The 20,191-nt window shown below is 36.7% G+C and overlaps 1 protein-coding gene and 1 non-coding gene across 2 annotated transcripts in view; one reads left to right on the top strand and one right to left on the bottom strand.

The window, feature by feature from the left end:
- Positions 1 to 623: 623 nt before the first annotated feature.
- Positions 624 to 20,191, top strand: part of Ptprb (protein tyrosine phosphatase receptor type B) — a 121,651-nt gene continuing 102,083 nt past the window's right edge. The window contains exons 1-3 of the mRNA XM_026386687.2: positions 624 to 693; positions 2,061 to 2,456; positions 14,004 to 14,260. Of these exons, the coding sequence (XP_026242472.2) occupies positions 639 to 693; positions 2,061 to 2,456; positions 14,004 to 14,260 (708 nt within the window). The 5' untranslated portion in view covers positions 624 to 638. The remainder of the gene's footprint in view (positions 694 to 2,060; positions 2,457 to 14,003; positions 14,261 to 20,191) is intronic.
- On the bottom strand, positions 3,509 to 3,611 carry LOC113181257 (U6 spliceosomal RNA). Its single transcript, XR_003300578.1, has one exon. It is a non-coding gene; the product is annotated as a U6 spliceosomal RNA (small nuclear RNA).

The raw sequence follows: 20,191 nt of genomic DNA on the forward strand, positions 1-20,191 counted from the left end.
GGCCGTTATCTGGTAGGGGAAGCCTGAAGTAGATAATGTGATGAGTTTAAATTTAGTCTCTGCATCTCCCCAGTGGAGATGACTCTCTTGAAATGGAATATTGTCATCCCTTGAGAGATAATGATCCAGAAGTGCCATCATTATGTGGTTTTCCTCATCGACTCCCAGCATATCATTATACAAACAGTACATGTTCATGTCTTTATATGACTTGTCATGGACCCTCGTAAATTACATGGTTTATGTATATTCAGCAGAATCGCATCACCTGAAAAGATGTCACGTTGCAGAAGCACTCCATTACCTATAATCACAATTCCTTTTCTTCCCTCTTGAGGTTAAGAAGTAGTCCTGTGCCAAAAGGAAGGTAGGTGAAGACTTAAGGAGGTTTATTCTGCTCCTGGAGGCTAGATCTAACATTTAAAAAAGAGAGAGGTAATCATAATCCCTCCTTTCTAAGGAAACAGACAAAAGGACACTGGTGTAAAACTTCCCCAAACAATTCAATTGGAGGAAGCGCTCGTCACTGACTTTTCCCCTCACCATGAAGGCACGTTTCCTTCCTAGTCTTTGCTTCTCTTATCTGGGAGAATTTTTTTTCCCCCCCAAGCGAAGCATGAAGAGTTGTTAAGTGGAAAATGGAGGCTGAATTTTACATGGCGATTCTTACCAGCCTGATCTTCGGGAGCTCGGGTGAGTGGGTCTGCCTCAGTATCCTGAGGCATTTCTCCCAGATCTAACAGAGGAGTCCCCCGTGGCCTTTGAAAAGTGGCTGATCAGGCAGAAATGAAACCAGGTCTCCAGGAGAGTGGAGCCAAAGACAGTGAGGAGGGAACTGTGCCCACCCTGCTGAGAATTCTCCCACAAAGAACAGAAACGTCTCCTGGGGTCCTCCAGAGGCTCTGGGCAGCTCAGCCCCTCGCAGGGCATCTTGACAGGGGAGAGAACAGCACCCTGAGGAGATGTCTTTACTATTATGTAACAGGCTGGAGCACCCCCATGCCCTTTTCCAATCAGGTTAAAGTTCTGATTTTTTTTTCATATTAAAGGAAGAAACTATGAAGGAATATGATTGAAGGGGGTGAGGAGATGTATTTTATCTAGAAGTTGTCATTTGGAAGGGCTGAATATTTTCATGGGAGAAGTGGGCAATTTAAGTCAAAACTCATTAAAAACGCTTCTGAGCCTGAATAGCTTACTTTTTAATGTGAATGTTTAACAAGTGGGTATTTAATTTTCTTACATCAAGAAATGCTGAGGGGTTTTTTGTTGTTGTTGTTCTTAAACCTGTTAGTATTTAAGGAAAATTTGTAGGCATTATCACAAAATAGTAGCTTCTCTCCAGGAGGAATGGAAACTCAGTTTGTGATAATTGATGCTTTCATTGGTTGCTATCAGCTAGGAGATTGTCCTTGGAGGGATGGAAAATATTGTTTTATATTTATATTTTGGTAAATATGTGCAATTTTTAAAATTTTTATGCAAACTAAGCAATTTGTGTACAAATACTTATTACAGTGTGAGTTCAAGGATTGAAAAAGTGATTTATTTTTTTAGAATGAAAGAGGTGATATGGAGTTGACTGATTTAAAAAGGGAACTGAGCTTTACATAACCGTAGCATATTTAATTAATTGGGCTCACATCATGAGACACCACTTTCTTTGGATGGGTCCTTCCTTATTCACAGAAAAACAGTATTCTCTGGATGGTTTTGTTTCTTTTCCAAGTTTCCTTTCATTTTTGTTATGAGGTATATGTGTTTTCTCCCTCACAGCATGTGAAAGCTTCAAAAGAGGAGAGAGGTGGTTGCTAAGTGTAACGTTTTGACATTTTTGATCATCAGACTTTTAACTTTTAGTTGAATTAATTTATGTATTTATTAGCCTTGGGATTTTAAATCACATATGCTGACTCTAGGAATATTCACTTGAAATGGTAGAAATAGCAAAATATAAATAAACCTAGTATTTTTACATTTGTGGGTAGGTGGGTTTTTTTTATTTTTAAACAGGTCTTATAACTTGCTATACAACACTTTATAAGCTTTTCATCTTCCAGAGGGGTTTCAGATTGTCCATGTCCAGAAACATCAGTGCCTTTTCGTAAATCAGAGAGTGATCGTGGGAGCCTGCAATGGTACCAGCCAGAACCAGCAGTGGCTGTGGGCTGAGGATGGAAACCTCCTCCATGTTGGATCTGCACTGTGCCTGGGCATCTCCAACTCCTCCGGTGGCCCTTCCCGTGCAGCTGTCCTCACCCCCTGCTCCCAGGCACCCCGATGGACCTGCTACGAGCAGGAAGGGTTCCTGGAGGTCAAAAATACCTCCTTCTTTCTCAAGAAACAAGGCCCCAAAGTAGTGGTCAAGAAAGGCAGGAAATACCTCCATAGCTGGATGAAAATAATCATCAACAAGGAGGGGAAAGTGGTCAATGAAAGCCTCTGCTTAAAAGAAGGTGAGCAATTCCTTTCAGAATCAATTCTGAAAGTCCTCCTACTCGATATCTTGTTTTAACACCTCCATGGGAGATCTACATGCCCAATATATTTCCTATGGAAGATTAATAAGCTACTGTGGATTGTGTGATATCCAATAATAGAAAACATCATCCTCATCATTAACCCCACTGTACTCTATCCCTCGTTCTTCCTTTCTTTTCTTGCTTATTTTACTATTCCAACAAACATTTCTTGAGCCTCTCCTTTGTAATGACTCTATGATTATGTGCTATTTCATATAGGATTATAGATGTAGGCATATACATAGCATATTTGTGTAATGACTATAGTCAATGATTAGGAAATTATTAGGTTTTGCTGACACAGACACTTCTGTCCTCTGATAAGAAGGATGACATCATCCAGGTGTGCTTGATAAAACTGGCAAGGAAATAAATTGTGTTTTTGCAAAATTTTTGGGCTAATGTTTAAGGGTAGCTTTCTTTTGGAGGTAACATACTTTTTTGAAACGATTAAAAACCCAAGTGTGATTTTCACAGGTTTTTCTAATTTGTTGACCAATAACGGACCCAGTTGATGGACACATGTAAAGAAAGACTTGTATGCACATGCACAAACTTCTGGTGCAGTACATAGTTCAATCCTGAGCCAGGAGTTTTTGTTTGTGGAATATACATGCAGCTTCATTCATTCTCTCTTTAATCATTTTATTGTGAATTTACTCCTCTATTAGAGGTTTGCTTCAGGAAGTCATGAAAGATAAAACTAACAGAATCCCAATAAATTAGGCACAAAAGAGCCTTATAAATCACTAGAGAAACTATCTAAAAATGAGGCCTCTCACCAAGGAGATTGAAATTTGTCAAGGTTAAGTGAATTATTCCAGATAAACTAGTAAAAGGGCTATGACTAGAACCTGAATTTCTTTTTTTATGAGTCCTAATCAGTTATACATGACAGTAGAAAGCTCTTTGATTCATTGTACACAAATGGAGTGGAATTTTTCACTTCTCTGGGTGTACATGAAGTAGAGTCTCACCATTTGTGCAAAATATATGCTTCATGGATTTGTGCATCATCCTTGTGCAGGGGCCATGCTACTCTTCTCTGTATTGTTCCAATTTTCGTATGTGTGCTGCCAAAGCGAGCACTAGAAACTGAATTTCTTGACTCCTTGTCCACTCTACGTTCCCTTATATCAGCGGTTCCAAAATGCTTGACAAGACACATTTGCCCAACTGGTTGCATGACAAACCCCAGTGGAAGGAAAGGGAGGATTTATTAAAAATACAAATTACTGGGCTGGGGTTGTAGCTTAGTGGTAGAGGGCTTACCTAGAATGTGTGAGGCACTGGGTTTGAATCCCAGCACTGCATATAAATAAATAAATAAACAGATAGATAGATAAGTAAAGGTCCATTGAGAACTAAAAAATTAAAAATTAAAAAATTACAGATTACTAGTATTCCTTTCCATTATTTCTTCCTCTACAACCACCTCGAAGATTCTGTATCAGGAAATCTGGATTTATACAACGTCTTTTAAAAAGATCCCCAGGTAGTATGGGTCCACAATCCTACTTGAGGATCCCCATCTGTTGTACCCTTAAATCTTTTACCTAGCTGCTCAGTTTTGAAGCTAATGTGTGTTTTTCTACCATGCCAGTCTTTGGACACTTTCCTATCACTCATTCATTTCATAAATTAAACAAGCATTACAGTTGAATGCAGTGGACTCCTCTAACAATGGCAGTTGAGAGTTAAGAGTTCCAGTTCCTATATCATTTCTGGCTATGCAAAGAAGATAAAAAATATAAAAGTCAACCTGAAAATTTAACTTTATCAAATAATATATAGAATATAACCCAGATTCATACAATTTCTTTCCTGTTGTTCATTTATCGAAGACTGTCCCAAACAACACAGAAACATTGAAAATGTTCAAGTTGTACTGCTAACACAGGAAGTGAGATTCATCCCCAACTCTTAATCCTTAGCAGAAGGTTCATTATTTGGGAGCTTAATAAAGGAGATATTGATCAGTGGAAAGTTATTCAAGACAAAAGAATCCATGGACAAATTCTTCTTTGACCCTCATACAAAATATATCTTCATAAGTGAAGTGCATATAATAAGCCCTTTGCACTACCCACTGTACACACCGTGTCCACAACATGACTAGAAATGTGTGTTGAAAGAACAACAGATTTATAGAAAAAGAAAAAATTTAAATTTGCGTGATGGCAGTATAAAAAATATTATATTTGAATACACATAAGTAGAATATATGTGCTTTAACACAATTATAAGCTAACAGACACACTTTTCTGCTCTACCTTAAACTTGGCATTGATAGCAGATTAAGAATGGTATTTGGCATAGCATAAAATTTATAGTATGAAAGTTTACCAATTTGCTCGAGAAAACAATGTGAAAGATTAACCAAAACACACTTATATGTTTGCAATGAATATTCCAAATATCTATTTTTTAAGTTGATAACTAAATACTGCAATCTAAGGCAGCATAAATATGCATCTATAGGATTTAAATTATTTTATACATTCTTCAATAAAAGAAAGTATACTAAAAATCCGAATCATATGTTTATATTTGTTTCACAAAGAACACATTTATGGTTTCATTCAAGCATCCAAGTAATATTTATCAAACAATTACTATATGCCAGAGCTTGTGCTAGTAACTGAAAACCCTACACCATTGATTCTCAACCCAAGTTTCATATTAGAATTACAATGATAGGGGCTGAGGCTGGGGCTGGGTAGCGCACTTGCCTAGCATATGTGAGGCACTGGGTTCAATTCTCAATACCATCTACAAATAAAAAAAAATAAAGGTCTATAAACAACTAAAAAATAAAAATTAAAATAAAAAAAGAAATACAATGATAGCTTTTAAGTAATACTAATGCCTAGTCTACCTCCTGTAGGCCAATTAAATCAGGCATTATATTTTTCAAAAGTTTTTTAGGTGATTCCAATGTGTGACCACGTTTCAAAATCATTAATTGTATCTTACTCCTTAGAGTAATGGGGAGGTCAGATAAGTAAATATGCAATTACAATAAAGTGCAGAAAGAAGAAAGAACCCCTGTTTCCAATGTCTATCCATATCACTATGTCACATTAAGCATCCATTCTTCATGATGCCCCTCCTAACCCCAGTGCTAAGGATTGAACCCTGAGCCTTTGTATGAGCTAGGCAAGTGCTCTGCCACTCCTCACCCCTAAGCACTTATTCCTTTTTTAAAAAAAAAATTCAACTATAGGTCAGTGGTAGAATGCTTGCCTAGCTGGCATAAAGCCTTGAGGTTTGCTCCCCAGCACACACACACAAAATTTATATATTATATATAAAATTATCCTTGATTTTTATATATATATCTATATATATATATATATATAAATCAAGGATAATTTACAGTTGCATATGTTTTAAAAGTCTTTTGAGGGTCCACTATGTTTTTTTTTAAAGAGAGAGTGAGAGAGGAGAGAGAGAGAGAGAGAGAGAGAGAGAGAGAGAGAGAGAATTTTTAATATTTATTTTTTAGTTCTCGGCAGACACAACATCTTTGTTGGTATGTGGTGCTGAGGATGGAACCCGGGCCGCACGCATGCCAGGCGAGTGCACTACCGCTTGAGCCACATCCCCAGCCCCCACTATGTTTTCTTATAATTCACCTATCTCCATTCTCATAAGTAAGAGTGTGTTACTTTCCTTCTTCTCCTCTACTCAGCCCTCTATAACAAGTTGAATTGAACAGACTTCAAAAATAGGTTAAAATTCAATTAAAAAGTTACTCTTGTTTTTTTTTCAGATGAGCACTTATACTAGAATATATATTTCAAATAATCTTAACTTACTCTAGTGATTTTCTATTTGTTTTTCTGTGCTGGGGTTGGAATCCAGACCTTGTGTGTACGAGGCCAGCCTCTACCACAGGGCTACACGAGCTGAGCAGTTGTTTTTGCTATAAGAATGTAAAATGGGTTTTGGATTTTTAAAAATTTTTTTACGTAGCTCATATTTCTTTAAAATAGCATATTAATAGAACAAATAAAGCAACAGAATAAAATTTAATAGGATAATTTAATGAATAAGAATTTAATAAAATAGAATATGTGGGTTGAATGGAACCAGGGATACCTGTACGTGACAGAGACTAATTTAAAGAAAATATGGGATTGAGATATTTACCATTTCCTCTGAAATTCAAGTACCCTTAAGGTACACTGCATATTTTGGACAAAGAAAGACTGTTCTGGCAGACACACTCTTAAAAAAACAAAGCAGTATGGTTCAATCAATTTTTATAAAAATCAGAGCCCTAAAATTCTCATTCTGAGTAGTAAGAATGATAATAAAAGAATTGTCTCCAAGATGCCAACTAATCTAGCTACAAATTGAGAAATATCATTCCTCCCATATATTCTTTTTCAATCAGACACCAATATTCAAATATTTAGAAACATTCATGCTATCAGTTCACAGAAGATAGTCATCAATAATGCAATAAGATCTATTTGATAGCACTAAATTAAATTTTCATATAACCACACAGTTGACCTTTTTTTTTTTTTTTGTTAAGGAGCACTCTTTCTTCCAGAATGAAAATGCACTCTGAGGTCTAAATCTCTAACTGTGAACTCTTAAAATATAATATCATAAAGGGAAGACATCCTGCTTAGCTTAACCTTAATAAGTTAAAAAGAATATTATACTGGCCTACATTTTAGGATGTACTTGTACATTAGTGTATTCTAGGAAAGTTCAATTGAAATTTGATTTTAAAAAAATCATTTCCCCATCACCTAGTCTCTTATATAGCATAAGAGATACAGGGGGAAAAACTGAAAAAGTAAATTGCAATGCTATAAGCCTATTGAAAACAGAGATCATACACTAAATCTTTATGAAGTAGTCCCCCACCTTATTATTCATGGGTAATATATTCCAAGACCCCCAGTTGATGCCTCAAACTATAGATCATATCAAACCCTATCTATACCACTTTTTTCTTATACATACATACAGATGATAGTTTAATTTATAAACTAGGCACAATGAAAGATTAACAATAATAACTAATAATAAATTAGAAAAATTACAACAATACACTGTACTAAAACTTATGTGAATATGGTCTCTCCCTCTCTCTTAATACCTTATTGTACTTTCATTGCTTCACTTAAAGAAAGCACTTTACAGCCTCTCTTTGGTATACCCAAATTCTGTTCATACTATTGTTGCAGCTCAGGGCCATTATTTGATAAAAATAAGGGTTACTTGAACACAAACACTGCGATACCACAATCATTTATCTAATAACCAAGATGGCTACTATATTACTAATGGGCAGGTAGCATATACAATGTGGATACCCTAGATAAATAAACAATTCAAGTCCTGGGTGGGATGAAGTGGTAAACCTTGAAATTTCATCACACTACTCATAATGGTGCACAATTTAAAACTTACAAATTAGGAATTTCCCATTTAATATTTTCAGACTGTAGTAACTTGAGGAAAGTGAAACCATTAATAATGGATGACTTTAAAGCTAGTCTTGTCATTCATGCTCAACAAATCCTGATTCAAGGAAGGAATGTTTCAACTTCTGGAAAGTGTTGAGTGGGGGAAACAATAAAGAAATAATACAGGTTTAAGGAGGAATGCTACATTGAAATCATGACTATTGCCTTTGTCTTCTATCCAATCCACATAGGAGTTTTAAATTCACAGAGCCATCAAAACTTACAGTTGTATCTATTCCAGCAAGGAGTAGGATGGCCTCATAAGATTACTGAAGTTTTATAGATCTACCTCATGAGGAAAACAAGTCATCATTTGACCTCCATATCTATATGGGAAACAGGGAGATTTACTTTAAGAAACTTACTAGTTTGCAAGTAGATCTAAGCAAATAATCTTTAGCATGGGAAACTAAAACATTCTAAACTTAAAACTGTCTTCAACAACACCAGCACAAATTCTGTAGCAGTTAGAGTATATGGATGTAGTTCTAGAACTTCCAGGTAAAGGGTGCAAAATTCTACGCACGGTTTATATACATTTTCCAAGGGATGCCAAGTATCCTTACATTTTTAAAAATCTGGATGGATTTCTGAAATTGTTATTTTCACTCAGTTGCTTCATATTGTACAAAGAGTAATATTGAATATAAAATATCAGTCAACCAAACAACATTAATTTAGTACTCAGTACACATTCACTCATTTCTCGTGTTTATCCAAAAGCAGTCAAATTTTCAACTGTCCTTGAATGACTGAGCTGAAGAAATCACTAAAAAGGATTTTGCTGATGCAGTAAGCCATATTGTTGGAAGGCTCCATATAACTAACTGCTGGTTAAAATAATTGTTCAATTGTAGATTTTAGGTGAAAGGATAAAATGCATAAGCATTATAAAAGATAAGCAGTCATGTACACTTTGGGAGAAAAGGTTTTGGAAGAAATTATTTGTGTTAGTGCCTGGCAGAAATGTTTGTGAATAGAGAGCTTGTGGGGAATAACAAAAAAAGACAGGAAGTGACTTGTGTATATACATTTGGGCCAAGTTGGCTGTCGCAGACATTTAAGGGTTTGTTTTCTCTTTGCATCATCAACATGGGCCTTGTAATGACCATTATTTTCAAATAATCTTTGAAAATAATATCATCTATGGTTATTTATATGATCACTGAAAAACAGTTGGCACATTATCAGAATTCCCCAACCATTTTCAGCCTGAGACCTATTAATGTGGATTCTGGGCTTTGGGGGTGATTTTTGTTTGTTTGTTTTGTTTGATTTTTTGGCTCTGTGAGCACTTTCCACCATTTAAAAAAATATATAAAGTAATTTAATAGATTTTCATAATCTATTAAATGCATTTTTCCTGATGCATGAAAAAATTAAAACATTTTTCTTTCACTCTGAAGTTTCATCCTCCAGATGATTTACTTACTTTTAAATACATATTAAATTTGGTATCTTCCTAAAGAATAATAAGTACTAATATAGTTAAAATTTTGTATCTCCAAAATGAATTTAATTCAAGTTATTCTGTTTTCAACATGCTTTAAAGTTATTTGTATCATTTAAAGAACAGAAGCTAACAAATGATGTATCATTTTTATTGTCATTCTATCAGAAAGTTTCATTTTTATTATAATTATTTCTGAAACACAGCACTTAATTAAACAAATACAAACTTCTCCTTCTCTCTCTCTCTCTCTCTCTCTCTCTCTCTCTCTATATATATATATATATATATATATATATATATACACACACACACACACACACACACACACACACTGCTCTTTTTAAAAATGTGTTCAAGCTAGGTGTGGTGGCTCACATCTGTAATTCCAGCAATTTGGGAGGCTGAGACAGGAGAATCACAAGTCCAAGACCAGCCTCCGCAACTTAGTGAGAACCTATCTCAAAATAAAAAAAATAAAAAATACTGAGGATGTGACTCAGTGGTAAAATACCACTAGGTTAAATCTCGAGTAACAAAACAAAACAAACAAACAAACAAAATATATATATATATATATATATATATATATATATATATATATATATATAAATGTGTTAGAAAGATGCAGCTGTTGCAAATAATTTCATAGGTGATATTACACTACACAGAGAGCTATTTGCAGTTTACGTGCTAAAACTTTTTAGATTGGAAGCAGGATGGTCCACTTTGCCTTGAATTGTGTTCTAATTTTGTTATTTATGTGAAAACAATGTAGTAGCAGTGGTACAATAAAGCTTTAAAAATAGCTTTAACATATTGTTCCATTGTGTAAGAACTTTTCCTTGTATTTGTCAAAACTGCTCTTTCTTGAACAGTGAGACATATATACGCTTTTAAAGAACATCAGAAGAATTTACAGACACTAAAGTATCCAAAGATCTACTATCTTTAGTATAAATTCATACATCTATTTCAAGGAAGAATTCAGAAGATAGAAAAATAAACTTATTTTGATAGCTATGTATATTCCTATAACAGATTTTCTTTCCTTTCGTCTATTTTATACAATTATTCAATACCCAGATGAGAAGTTTTAAGAATTCCACTATGACTAAAGCCATACACTTAGAATCACCCAGGAAACTTGTTAGAAAGGCAGGGTTTGGGTCCCACATCAAATCTACTGAATCACAATTTCTAGAGGGGGTTCCAAGGCAAACAGGTACCAGAGGTGAGTCTGATTCCTACCAACATTTGCAAAAGTGTAGCTTTAAAATTCACAAAGTAAGTTAAGGCCAAGATTTATTTCTGGCTTTTTAAATAGCATAAGTAAGTTAAAAACACAGACACAAAATGAAGAGGTACTGGACCTGAGTATTTTGTAGTTTCTTTCTCTGGAAAAAAATAAAAGGAGGGGTAGTCTAAAATGGAAAATGGACATGTTTGGTTTGAGGTGTTTTAAAAATATATGGAGAAGGTTAATTAAAGACAATTACAGGAGACTGAATTTTTCCCCATAAGATAGCCAAAAGCTACACACAGTGGTAAGATAAGCTGTGTTATTTGTAGAAATTGTGAGACTGTTTTGATCATTTATCTAATTTTGAGAGAGTCCAGTTTCACCCACTGAATTAATTATGTAAGTTAGTTAAAAACAAAGTTCTTAGGACAAAAACTTACCAACTACTCCTTAGTAAAGAAGAGTAAGCATAGGTTACCATATGAAGGAATGTAATTGCAGGCTTGGTATTTGGAACCATTTCTTTTTTGTCCTAACCCCATCATTAAATTTTTTTAAGGACCTAAGAGCTAAAATTGTCATAGGTAGTAGTCATCTCAGAGAATTAGCATTGGCCAAAGCTCAAATCACCAAAATGCTGATCTTCATATACATAAAGCTTTATATCCCCACGATAGGTAAAGGTCTATTTAAGGGAACAATCAAGCACCTAACTCAAATAACTGCAAAATTAAGATTGTTTCTTGGAGTTTGTTGTAAAGGAACCTCACTAATAATATGGTTGAGTATGTCATGTAGAAAACACCTCAAGGATCAATCTGTCAGTCTATGTCCAGAGCAACTGATCCAGGCACAAAGACAGTGATAGCTGTACATGATTTAGAAGAAAAAAGAAACTAAAATGAACATCTAGAAGTCTTTCATAGCCTAGACCTAGTAGATGTGCAACTAGGGTTAATATATCTGAATTATATATGCAATGCCCAGTTACATCTGAGTTTCAGATAAGTGATCATTTTTAGTATATTTGTAATATACAATATGTCATGTAATCTTTGCAGTATTGTCTATTTGGAATATACTAAACACACTGAGTTATACTAAAGAATTATTGATTGCTTATCTGAAATTCTAATTTAACTGTGCGTTACTTATTTTTATTAGCTAAATCTGTCAACCCTCTGTACAAGGCACTCTGCATTTCAAAGGAAGCATGCTTAATAGCTATTAGGAGAATTGCTTGTGTGTGTGTGTGTGTGTGTGTGTGTGTATAAATATATGTATTCTTTCTCTTTTTTATACTGAGGATTGAACCTTAGGGGGCCTTAAGTACTGAACTACATCCCCACGCTTTTTTTTTTATTTTGAGAGAGGGTCTTACTAAGTTGCTTAGGGTCTTATTAAGTTGCTAAGGCTAGCCTTGAACTTGTAATCCTCCTGCCTCAGCCTTCCAAGTGGCTGGGATCACAAGTGAGCCTCACCATGCTGGCTATTTATATCTTATTAAATTGTAAAAGTAGCTTTGCTGTGAGAATCCTCTTTTTGTAGTCATCCTCCTATTTACATACCTTATCATATGAAATAGATTAGTCCATTGAAACTGGGATGAAAAGAAATGAGGCTTAAAGGTGATCAATAAGAGAATAGAACATTAATGAATGTTAAAGAGACAATTAATTACTTCTTTAGGAGACCTTCACCCAGCACATAGTAGGTGCTTTATAAATATGAATGAACCAATAAAGGAATAGTAAAAACTAGAATCTTTCACCTGCCAGTCTTTAAGCCAAAACTATTCAGTTATGGTTATCATAATTTGATAATATTTTGTGGGTTCTTATATTCCTGAAAACTCACCATTGATGGGATCAATGGAAACATCTAAACATATCACCTTAGCCCATAATTTATAGAATTTTCCAGGACTTCATATTGTAGGATTGTGTTCTAAAGTCTTGCCATACAAAGGGCATCCAAAGACTAGTATCATTAGCATCACCTTAGAGATTGTTAGAAATGCCGATATTGCATGTTAGCCTATCCCCAAAAGATGGAGGGCCCATTTTTAAATCATGGCTAGGTGAAACTATTTCAGAAAATTATATATATATTTTAATGTGGGAGGTTTAGCCTTGCCAAGCAAAGCTGTAAATTAATCCTACCAGCTCATATATTTTAAATCAATTTGCCATGCTTCCAGAAGGTAGATAGCTTAGAAAATACAACAGTTCCATGATTTGGGACTCACTCTATTAGAATTAAAAACAGTTTACAACAATAGGTACCAAGTAATGGATAGTAATAAGAAGTTCTGGTGTGCTCTTTATTGTTCAGTAGGGTGACCAGAAATAACAATAATGTACAGTACATTTCAGAAAACTGGATTCTATATGGTTTCACCATAAAAAAAAAGATAAATGTTTGAGGAGCTAGATATGTTTAACCTGATTTAAACATTACACAGTGTTCGAAGGTATTAAAACATCTCTATTATGTGCAATTTTTATGTTTGTATGTATCAGTTAAAAAGTAAATTAAATGCTAGATGTCGTTGTGAATGCCTGTAATCCCAACAACTTGGGAGGCTGAGGCAGGGGAATTGCAAGCTTGAGGCCAGCTTAGCAAGATCCTGGGCAATTTAGCAAGATCCTGTCTCAAACAAATAAAAAAGGACTAGGAATGTAGCTCAGTGGTAAAGCATCCCTGGGTTCAATCTTCAGTACCAAAAAAAAAAAAAAAGAAATTAATTTATTAATTAAAAACTAAAAAAGAAAGAAATGTTATTACTCCCCCAAGGAATCCTCCAACTTCACAATGAAATTAGGCAGGTCATTAACAGTGTTCTCAACCTGGTATCTTGTTGAACATCTCCTTTGAAAAGTTGATGAAAATTATGACCTTCACCCATAGAAGAAAGGGTACACATGTCATATAATCAGAATTTTGCATTGAGTTTTGGAGATTAGTGGACCCCCAGAAAACCAACCCAGGGATCCTATAGATGTCCATGATAAATTTATTCTGTCTTCTACATGGACCTGGCATTTTTCCTCCCATAGCACAGTTTTCACAACTCTCCCTTCATCATAAAACTGATGGAAAGTGTCAGGTGATTGCTGGGACACTGTCATCCACCCAAAGGATCTTTGCTTCTTTTTTCCATACAACTCAACTTATCTACATGCCCATTACTGAAGGTGTCTTCTTTTTCTAAGTAAAATTGTTTTTATGTGAAGAATCTACAAATATTTATAGATATGAGAATAATTTTTGTAACTGTCCTTTCTTTACCTCAGCTGGCCTGGGAGCAGAAGTTTCAGTAAGGAGCACTAGAAACAGGGCTCCTCCCCAGATCCCCACTACTTTTAATACAGTTCCATATAGCCCGGAGCACCTTATTAGGAACACCACAGAGGCCTTTATCATCAATACTACAGAAAACCACAGCCACAACAGCAGCAAGAAACCTTACCCCAATCTGCATGCAACTGGAATTGCAGATACATCGTGGATACCATCAACTACTTGGCCCTTCTCCAGCACCACTAAAGAGGTAAAAGGTGGGGGTTGAGGTGTGGTTGTGAACAGTCTCAGAAAGCCCATGACCTGAAAAGACTCGCTTTGCTAAAGATGCCACTACTGCAGGGGCAGACCAGGCGCTCTGTGTCTTAACTGCAAATGATTCACCAATGCATTTTTGCATAATGAGAAAAATCTTTGATATTGAATTGAAATTTCTATATCTTTTTGAGGTGAAGATTATAAGGCCACCATGACAAAACTGTCCTACTATAGGTTGGCTGCATTTTTAAAACTAAACCAGGGTTTGTGATCTTCCACATGACTTGAAACCAGGAAATCAGTAGCTGGCAGGTGTCCCTGCACACACGTCGCCATCATTTCTGCTGTAAGGGAGAAAAAGGGTCACAAAGCAAAAGCAGATTCAGAAATCACTTTCATGGATTTGGGAACACAAAGATAAGCAACAGTCACCATTTCCACATCTACACTTTAGAGCATCACCTACTTAAGGTCTCTCTTAGCATGTAAGGTGACAGAGGAGTGAAGTGACTGAGAGTAGTGATGGCAGCACTCATCAATTTGGCTTTGGGTCACCATTTAGGCAGTGTAATTTTAAAAGATCAGTAAAGATCAGGTATTGGAGCCATGGGTGTAGCTCAGTAGTAGAGCACATGCTTAGCGTGTTCTATTCCCAGCTCTGGGGAAAAAAAAAAAAGTTCAGGTTTCACGTGGCAGTGTTCAGCTGTTTTCTAGTAAGCAACTCAAATAATTCAAACAATTAAATTAAATTAAAAAGCCCAACGCTATTCAAATGGCATAACATTTACTTAGTGCTCTGGTTTCTTTTGCATTGGGTAGACTCTAATAATGCATGTGGTTCCCAGTTAGTGAGCACATACTTCGTTATTGATCACGAAACAACTATAGCCAGTTCCTTGAACAACTCACGGGATTTTGTTTTTATTTATTTATTTTATTATCATAAATCTTCCCTGTGAACTAGTTCTCCTTGTCACTGAAGAGAAGTTAGGAAAGCCCCATTTAACTTTTTGGAAACTCTTTACATCAGCTTTGCAACCCAGCATTCAATCTTTATCCATTAACAAAAATACCCACTTCAGGAATCCAGACTCTAATTTTGACTTAAAGATTAGCTTCTACTCCATCATTTTACCCAGTATGGACTTAAAGTAGGGAAAGGGTAACATGTCCAAAGTCTCTCACTTTCTATCTAGACTTTTACCTACCTATCCTAGTTTGGTAATTATGGGTTCAGATCTGTCTAGGCTTGGAAAGTGGGAAAGGAAGACAGGAAATGGGCGCAGGAGAGCTATGACTTAAGGCTACCATCATGAACTGGCACTGAGGTCTCCCTAATTCTCCAGCTCCTGTTCCCTTTCAGCCACTAATGTGAGCGAGAGATTCACCACTTACTTTTGAAAATGAATGCTTGTTGGTGGAACACCTCCTCATTTTGGCTGAATGTGCTTCAATCAAAACTTCCATACTAACATTAATTTACAAAGAGTATTCATTTACATCTGAGCTTAATTATACATAACACTACAGAAAAAAAATAAATGTATCAAATAAGAAACATATTGATTAAAAACTAGCATAGATACATCTGCTAGAACACTGAAAGTTTGTCTTTTCCCAAAGAGATTATTTCCCATTTTTGCCCAGGTTTGACTGTTGTGAAACACAGAGAGTTTTGAGACTTGGCCAGGCTCTGCTGGAATGTGTCCAGAACCACCTTCTACAGAGCTCTAATGCAGGCACACCACCCCTTGGGCCCACCCAGCCCTGTATTACAGAGCTCACCTTCATTCAGCCCCCAAGCTGGATTTGTAGCTTTGGATCATGGCAAAAGCACTGGAGATTTTTAAAAGCCCTTTTCTAGAATGAAATCCACTGCAGTGCTTATATGAGCTCCCTAATGGGGTACCAGAATGGATATAAAGCCAGTTATCTCATGTACCAGTTTTTTGTTTGTTTTGTTTTTTTTTCAGTTTTGTTTGTTTGTTTTGGGGGTTTTGTTTTGTTTGTTTGTTCTGTTTTTTGGATGGGGAGGGGGCTCAGACAAAATCTTGACAATGTCCTGGGAAGCTGGGGTAGAAATATGTACTCTTTCCAAAGACAGTTTCTACAATTGCAACTTCCCAGGACTCTTAGCAGGAGCATTTACTATATAACAGTCATTATACACAGCTGTAGTTGGCTATACCTTGAAAAGTTAAAATGAGTCACTTAGGGTAGGAAATGCTTGTCCTTTGAAAACAATTTCAAAAAGTACTCTAGGCACCTAGAAAAGTATAAAAGAGGAGTAAAAGCATCATACTTAATTGCTTAAAATTATGTAAAAAGAACATCTCTATGTGTTGTTTTCTTTATCATACAGCACCTGGTTTGTGAGGATTTTGCACTGACTTATTCTCGTTGAACTTTGGGTTGGGATGTTCTATTATTGGGTGAGGACAGGAAAAATCTGAATATGAGTCTTGGGAGGTTAGAGACTGTATTTACTTGGCTTTGTATTTCCAGCACCTAAACAATTGCATAATAATTACTAAATGTTTTCGAAAAGAAAGGAAAAGTATGGAATGGAGTGGAGTGTGAGGGGCATGACATAGAATGGAATGAAGTGAAATGGAATGAAATGGATGGGACAGGATGGGATAGGATAGGATGAAGTGGAATGGAGTGGAATGGAATGAAGTAGAATGGAATAGAACAAAATGGAAGGAATAGAATGGAACAGAAAAGAATGGAGTAAGATGGAATGGGAAGAATGAAAACAATTGCTGGGAACTGAGTGGAATGAAGTGGTATGGTGGGGCCCCTCTTGACCACTTAGGTAGCAAAGGGCTCATTTACTGACAATGTCTATGTGTCATGGTCTTGAGCAGCCATGTTTCATATTGTCTAATTTTTTTTAAAAAAAATATTTCTTTTATTTGTTTATTTTTAATGTGGTGCTAAGGATCAAACCCAGTGCCTCATGCTGCTAAGCAAGCACACTACCGCTGAGCCACAACCCCAGCCCTGTCTAATTGTTTTGAAGCTTGTGTTTATCTAGTGTTTAATGCATTTATATTATCAAATATACTTGGTGCTTCCTTCATAAGCTAATTATCCATCCTCCCTCTGTTCCTTATGTTTTCCCCATGTGGTCTCCTAATCACCCTTTACCCTCTTCCAGCCACCACCACACACAAGATAGTAATAAGAGAAAAGGAGGGAGAAGGCAGTGATGAGTGTTCCATTTAGTGACTTTGGAGAATGCTCACTCATCCAACCAACATTTCTTGAGTACTGAACCAGTGTCCACACACAGAGAACTCAGACTTTGAGGGCAAAGCCCTGATTCTGCCTCTTACTAGCCAGGTGACCAGGAAAAGTTACTTAAATTCTCTAAACTTCAATTTCCTCATCTGTAAACTGAAACTTCCACCTGTGATGGCTGTAGGGCTGGGAGAGATAACACAAGTGATTGTACTTGGTGAGAATTTAAGAAATAATATCAGTTATTGCAATCCTTTACTAATACATTTTTTTGGTTTTTTATTGATTTTATTTTTTAAATACACAACAGCAGAATGCATTATAATTCTTATTACACATATATACCACAATTTTTCATATCTCTGTATATAAAGTAAGTTGACACCTAATTTGTGTCTTCACACATGTACTTTGAATAATGATGTTCATCACATTCCACCATCCTTGCTAATCCCCTGCCTCCTCCCTTTCCCTCCCTCCCCTCTTCCCTATCTAGAATTCATCTATTCCTCCCATGCTCCCCATCCCTACCCCACTATGAGTCAGCCTCCTTATATCAGAGAAAACATTCGGCATTTGTTTTTTGGGGATTGGCTAACTTCACTTAGCATTATCTTCTCCAACACCATCCATGCAAATGCCATGATTTTATTCTCTTTTATTGCTGAGTAAAATTCCATTGTGTATAAATGCCACTTTTTTATCCATTCATCCAATGAAGGGCATCTAAGTTGGCTCCACGGTTTGTCTATTGTGAATTGTGTTGCTATAAACATTGAGCTACAAGATTGACAATAGCCTCACTTGCATGACTCCTAGCATTGGCTGGAGGCTGGCTATCTAGGTTCTCTTCCACATGGCCTGTCATCCTCCAGTAGCTATACAAGTTTCCTTTCCATGATGACTTAGTGTAAAGAGGGAAAAGGTAGAAGCTACTAGGCTTTTGAGCACTAGCCTCTGAATCATACAATACCACTTCTATCACATGCTATTAGTAATATAAACCACAAGCTAAGCCAGATTCAGGAGAGAGCTGCAAGATCACATTGCAAAAAGGGGCATGCCTATTGAGTGGCCATTAAAATGCAATCTACTATGTCATCATCATCATCCTCACCATTGTCTCTATTTTCCAAATGCCTAGATGAAATGTAAAGAAGTTAAAAACTTGCTCAAAGACTTATTTAACTGACAAGGGGGCTACAGAGCAAGAAGAATATACAAACAATACACATGCACACACACACTCACACACCCCTGAACTTGCGGTCACCTTGTTCTCTTACTTACAGTACTTGCTAATGAAGGCAAATGCCAAGGAGGAAATAATTAGAAACCCAAAAATCACTCTTTAATAATGCTATTGCAAAATTGTCCCAAACTGACCCTTTGGGGGGCAGACTATTGCTTATCTTTCTCCTTTCTCTTTATTTTCTCACATTCTTACCTGCCAGTGTGAGGACTCTTCAAGAGGTTGTATACTTGAGCCAGTGCAAGCCTTAAAACTCTGTGATTGTCTCTCTCTTCTCCCTACTCATGATCCTGGGCATTAAATGAATTAATATATATCATATGCCTAGAGTAGCACCTGGAAAACAGTACAATAAAGTTTCCTTAATTTAGCTGCTATTATAAATAGAATTATGTGGCTGGGTAGAAGGAAAAGAACAAAGTAGTGGAAGAAGAAACTTATCAGTAGTCTAAGTCAAGAAATATCTAGACCAGTGGTTCTCCTGATGCAGAACCCAGACCCAGAACTTGTTAGGAATTCGACCTCTTGGGCTCTACCCTAGACGTACTGAACCAGAAACTCGGAGACTCAGGCCCCCAGCGGTCTGTGTTTTTACAAGCCCTGCAAGTCATAGGATGTACTTTTAAGTCTGAGAATCACTGATCTAGATAAATCTGGCCCTGACTCACAATATCTTCCCCCCAGACTCCCAAATGCTTGTTTCCCACCATTGATGACACTTTCAGGCATTGTGTTAAGGAGGGATGGGGGAGGGGCAGGGAGATGGTGCCATAAAAACTAAATAATCACACAGCAGAAATCAATTTATCTAATCATAGCATCCTGAGTTGCTCTCCAGAGTGTGCATTCCTTACGGAATAGAATCCTGGGTAAGTAAGTGAAGCTTGGGCACCCAAGGCACTACTGCCAGCCCTCCAGGGCTTTGTGTTAATTAGAAAAAATGCCCCCAGTTCCTGTATGAATGCAGACACTTGGCTATGGGACATGGGCTGGGTTTGAGCTACCACAGGCCATCAGTCAGAAATCCCTATGTGCAACCCACACAGATGCCCAATGTTCTGCCCACAGCTCATAAATCAAGTCAGGTGTGAGCATCAGAGTGTGCCAATCATCCCCATCGCCATCCCTTCACCTATGGGTGAGGTGAGACAGGCATGGCTGGGAGCTACAGGAGGTGAGTCTGTTGGGGGGGCTGAGTGTTGGGGCACAGGAGAAACAGTTACCTGTAGACAAGTGCCCTCCAAAAGGAGGGAGGTTGGATCTTGGACTTATTAGCTTCCAAGCCTGACCACGCTCTGTCTATTGCTGAGCAGCACACTCTCAGGAGAGGTCCCATGGGATCCCCTCCTGGCCATGTGAGCTCACTGCAGGAAGTTGATGAGCTGGCCTCTATGTCAAAGAAACCAGTTTAAACTCCAGTATATC

This window comes from Urocitellus parryii, chromosome 5 (genome assembly GCF_045843805.1).
Source record: "Urocitellus parryii isolate mUroPar1 chromosome 5, mUroPar1.hap1, whole genome shotgun sequence".
Lineage (NCBI taxonomy): Eukaryota > Metazoa > Chordata > Mammalia > Rodentia > Sciuridae > Urocitellus > Urocitellus parryii.